Consider the following 4,722-nt stretch of genomic DNA (forward strand, 5'->3'; position numbering starts at 1 on the left):
TTCAGCTTGATGATATATTTTGACATCATTGTTCAAATTTTATTGCGTTTTATTACCCAAAAAAATAATTATTGCACTTATAAAAAAAAGAAAATAATTGTAATGAAGAAAACAAAAAACTGAAAAAAAAAAAAAGAAAAAAAGAAAAAAAAGAAATTGGGATTGTGCAAACCAATAAATGCTGGTACACGAATACACAAGATCAGTTCCACAGCTCGACATATAACATCCACGTGTCCAACACTAGGCGCACAAATCTCTGCATGCATGCAACAACCGTTTCTCCTTCACTCCAATTTACAATCATACCCCTTTGTCAGTTGGGATAAATTTTCTCATGGAGGGTAAAACCGTAATTCCATAACAAACATCCTGTATAAAGAGATGCCGGAGAACTAGGGGGAAAAATCAACACCACCTGAAGAGGAGAAGATGGGCAGACCATTTGTTGTATCAACTCTATCTTGTGCGGTGAGTGTGGCAGTGTTAACCTGCGCACTAACTCTCTCTGTAACGGCTATCCATGGTTCCTACCCGGAAGACCCGATAATCCACCAAGTCACCGACTCGGGAAATGAGCTCGTGGGAACCGAGAGAAGGTTCAGGAGCTTCATGGAGAAGTACGGTAAAACGTACGGTAGCAGAGAGGAGTACGTCCACCGCCTCGGGATTTTCGCCAAGAACATGATCAGGGCGGCCGAGCACCAGTTGCTGGATCCGACGGCCGTCCACGGTGTTACCCCGTTCTCCGATCTATCAGAGGAGGAGTTCGAAAGTATGTATACCGGGTTTCATGGTGGTGGTTTGGGGTTTGGCAATGGGGTTTCGGAGACTGCACCGCCTTTGGAGGTTGGTGATTTGCCGGAGAATTTTGATTGGAGAGAAAAAGGAGCTGTAACTGAGGTCAAGATGCAGGTGATCGCTACCCCTCCCTCACTTTCTCATTTTCCTTTTACTTATTTGTTTTTTCATAATTAGTAGTTTTTTAAATAATTTAAAAAAATTTGATGCAGTCTAAAAACAGTATATACTACATATTTTATACATAGTTGAGTTAAATAATAGTTATGATGTAATATTTCATTATGACATGGATAAAGTGTTGAAGTTAATTAAAAATATAATCAATTATTAGAGTAAATGTAAGACCCAGGTATCAAATTAAGGTCTCTGTACAATTTTTTTTTTTTTTTTTGGGGATATTCTTGTTTATCTACTTGTTATGTTATATGGTTTATGATTAATAACACATATACTTCTATAATTAGAACCAGAGAGCATTGTAAGCAAGCAAGCCTATATAACATAAGCTTCCCAAATAAAATATGGCATATCTAATAGATCCACAGACTCTCCAAGTTTTAGTGATGGTCATAATTTTAGTGATATGTAATTCCAGCGAGTCTAGACTGGAAAGAAGTAGATCAGGGAAACAATTCTTGGAAGGTAATTTGATTCGGACCGGACCAAAACAAATACGAAATTGGGTTGTACGAGCAACAAATATTTGTTTTTGGAGTGTATGTCGGGGAATTAAAATGATATATATATATATATATATATATTTTTTTTTTTTTGTGAATAAATAAATAAATAAAGGATTTATGCAGTATAACTTTTATGCTTGTATATACATAATTTCAAACTTACTATAGGAATCCCGTAATTAAAGTCTCTAAATATTGGGTTCCGATTTCCATGTATTGGGTATTGATTCATAGTGATCTGTTTTGAAACTTTACAGTAAAGGAAAACTTAATGAACTACATAAGAAAGATACAAGGATGTGTTTTAATTTGTCGGAACATCATATTTTTATATTTTTGAAGTAACTTTAATATAATCCTACAAATCCTGCTTAAATTATTTGTGCAGCTTAAATAGATGGTTGATTCTTCTTAATATTTATGCAGGGTATATGTGGAGCATGCTGGGCCTTTAGCACAACAGGAGCTCTTGAAGGAGCTAACTTTATAGCGACAGGGAAGCTTCTCAGTCTCAGTGAACAACAGCTTGTAGATTGTGATAACATGGTTAATTATTAGATCCTCCATCCTTTTGTTTATGGAAACAAATTAATCTTCTCTTTTTCCTATTAATACTAAACTACTCTTGGAGAAGGATTAAATATTTAATACAAGCAAACCCCTTAAATCTTAATGAAATTAGATTCACATATTCAAGTACTTCTCAGTGAGAGTACTTTCTTCAAAATTTGAGCGCATATTTTAAAATTGTGTAAATTTTTTTATTTTTATTTATATATATATTTTTTAATCTTTTTGCACAGTGCGATGCACACGAGAAAGATGCATGCGACAATGGCTGCAAAGGCGGCCTCATGACAAATGCCTACAAGTATTTGATTCAATCAGGAGGGCTGCAGGAGGAAAGTTCATATCCTTATACCGGGAAAAAAGGTGAATGCAAATTCCAACCGGAGAAAGTGGCCGTAAGAATTGCCAATTTTACCAACGTTCCGCTCGATGAGAACCAAATAGCTGCAAATCTAGTCCACCGGGGTCCTCTTGCAGGTAACTACGTTATGATATTATAACATGATCCCGCTACAAGATTTTAGTGAGGCTAAATTGTGATTTTTGTAGTTAATCAATAATGCCCTATACTAATGAGAGTCTGATGTACATATATATATATGTATATATCTGAAATGATCAATGCAGTGGGGTTGAATGCTGTGTTCATGCAAACTTACATTGGTGGAGTGTCATGTCCATTAATTTGTTTCAAGAAAATGCTGAACCACGGTGTGTTACTGGTGGGTTATGGTGCAAAGGGATTTTCTATTCTTAGACTCAGCGACAAGCCGTACTGGATAATCAAAAATTCTTGGGGCAAGCATTGGGGAGAACATGGATACTACCGTCTTTGCCGAGGCCATGGGATATGCGGTATCAACACAATGGTCTCTGCAGTTGTAACTCAAAATTAAATCTCAGTGCCTCACCCTCAATTACTATTAGAAATATGTTTTCTTACCTGGTTTTTCTTCTCCTCCAACGGTGGCATTAGTATTATATATGGTTATTATGCATGTGTTTCTTTCTTGTTCTTTACTTGAGACACTTGTGTTATGCATATGTACTATTCAGATATATGTGATACACATGTACCTTCAACAATGAGACAGCTGTTTTTTTTTTTTTTGGGTTCTTAGGGAAAGATATATACCTAATAAACTTACATTCCAACAGTTTCAATTTTAGCTTAAGCGGTTGATATTAATGGTTATTTAATATGGTATTGGAATTCAAAATCTTAGAAATTTATGTTTAAATTCTGCTCTCATTGCATTATCATTCATTTACATTCATTTAAAAAAATTAACATTTGTAAGGATCAAATAGTGAAGGGATTGTACATATCCTAGCAGTTTAAACTTTAGCTTAGTATTAGTTGGAATTCCGATATTTGCTTCTTGGTAATGTTCCCCAACTGCATTGAATGGAATCGTTACTAGAAATTGACTAGAAATTGAAGAGCGGGCTTTTCTTTTTAAATTAAATCAATAAACGCAACCGCGGCAATTATGATTAATCAATAATCACTTAATACTGATTGAGACCGCTGCAATAATGATTAATGAATAATCACATGATACTGACTCTGACCCTGCTTGCCATTTCTTGAAAAGTGGTGAGGGTAAATTGCACTCTGGTATTTAAACTTTAGAATGCGTAATTTTGTTAGGGAGAATTAAACTTTAAAATTTTACTGTAAATTGATTTAATTTCTAAAAAGTAATATTGGCAATTTTATTTCGGTAATTTAACATTAAAATTTTAAAGTCGTTGCAAGCTAATTCAATTTTCAAAAGTGGTGTTAAAATTGATGGTGTTAATACAAACAAGATGTTTTACTGATGTCATAATTAATTTTCAAAAATAAAAAATATAATTTAAAATTTTTTGAAGAAAATAAATTTGTAATTTTTTTTTCATTTTATATTTATATTTATATAAATTGTATCTATTTTTTATTGAAATTAAATATCTATAATCATAATTAAATATTTTTGGATCTAATTAGATAAAAAAAATTAAAAAGGAATTCTTGTTCTAATAAAAATAATTTTATTAGATAAAAAATTAATTAAAAAAATTTTTATGCCCAAAAAAAGACCAAAATTTTAAAAATAAATTAAAAATGTTTTTTTGGTCTAGCTAATTTTTACAATAGTTCAATTTTGAAAAATAAAAAATAATTTTAAAAAAATGGAGAAAAAAATATTTTTTATTTTTTCATTTTATCAAAAAAGAAAAAGACCAAAATTGCCTAATTTTTCCATTTTTGAAAAAATTTTCCAATTGACCTAATGAATAAGAAACCAAAATACCAATATGAAAATAAATTATAATCTATTTTTCCATTTTAAAATTTCTTTTTTCCATTTGAACCAAAAAATAAATCATGCAAAATGGGAAAAAGAAATTAGACAAAAAAAAATGGAGTCTATTTTTCCCTTCTTTTCTTTTCTCTCTCTCTTTTTTTTTTTTTTTCATTTTTGACCTCCATTTTGGTTTATAAAATGATCTAATTTTTTTTTCAAATTTTCTTTAAAAAAATTATTTTTGTAAAAAAAAATATTTTTATTTTTAAATTTTTGATCTAATTTTTATTTTGGTATTTTGGTTTAATTATGTTTAATCTTTGCTCTAATAAAATTAATTCTATTAGACCAAAAAAATCCAATTTAATTTT

At 31.2% G+C, this 4,722-nt stretch overlaps 1 protein-coding gene across 1 annotated transcript; it reads left to right on the forward strand.

Moving 5' to 3' along the window:
- The first annotated feature begins 406 nt into the window (after nucleotides 1–406).
- On the forward strand, nucleotides 407–3,163 carry LOC107413362 (probable cysteine protease RD19D). The gene is made up of 4 exons (XM_016021294.4): nucleotides 407–915; nucleotides 1,914–2,033; nucleotides 2,291–2,534; nucleotides 2,685–3,163. The coding sequence occupies exons 1-4, from the start codon at nucleotides 433–435 to the stop codon at nucleotides 2,951–2,953; spliced, it is 1,116 nt and encodes a 371-aa protein (XP_015876780.3). The 5' UTR covers nucleotides 407–432; the 3' UTR covers nucleotides 2,954–3,163.
- The last annotated feature ends 1,559 nt before the right edge of the window (nucleotides 3,164–4,722 follow it).

This window comes from Ziziphus jujuba, chromosome 8 (assembly GCF_031755915.1).
Source record: "Ziziphus jujuba cultivar Dongzao chromosome 8, ASM3175591v1".
NCBI lineage: Eukaryota > Viridiplantae > Streptophyta > Magnoliopsida > Rosales > Rhamnaceae > Ziziphus > Ziziphus jujuba.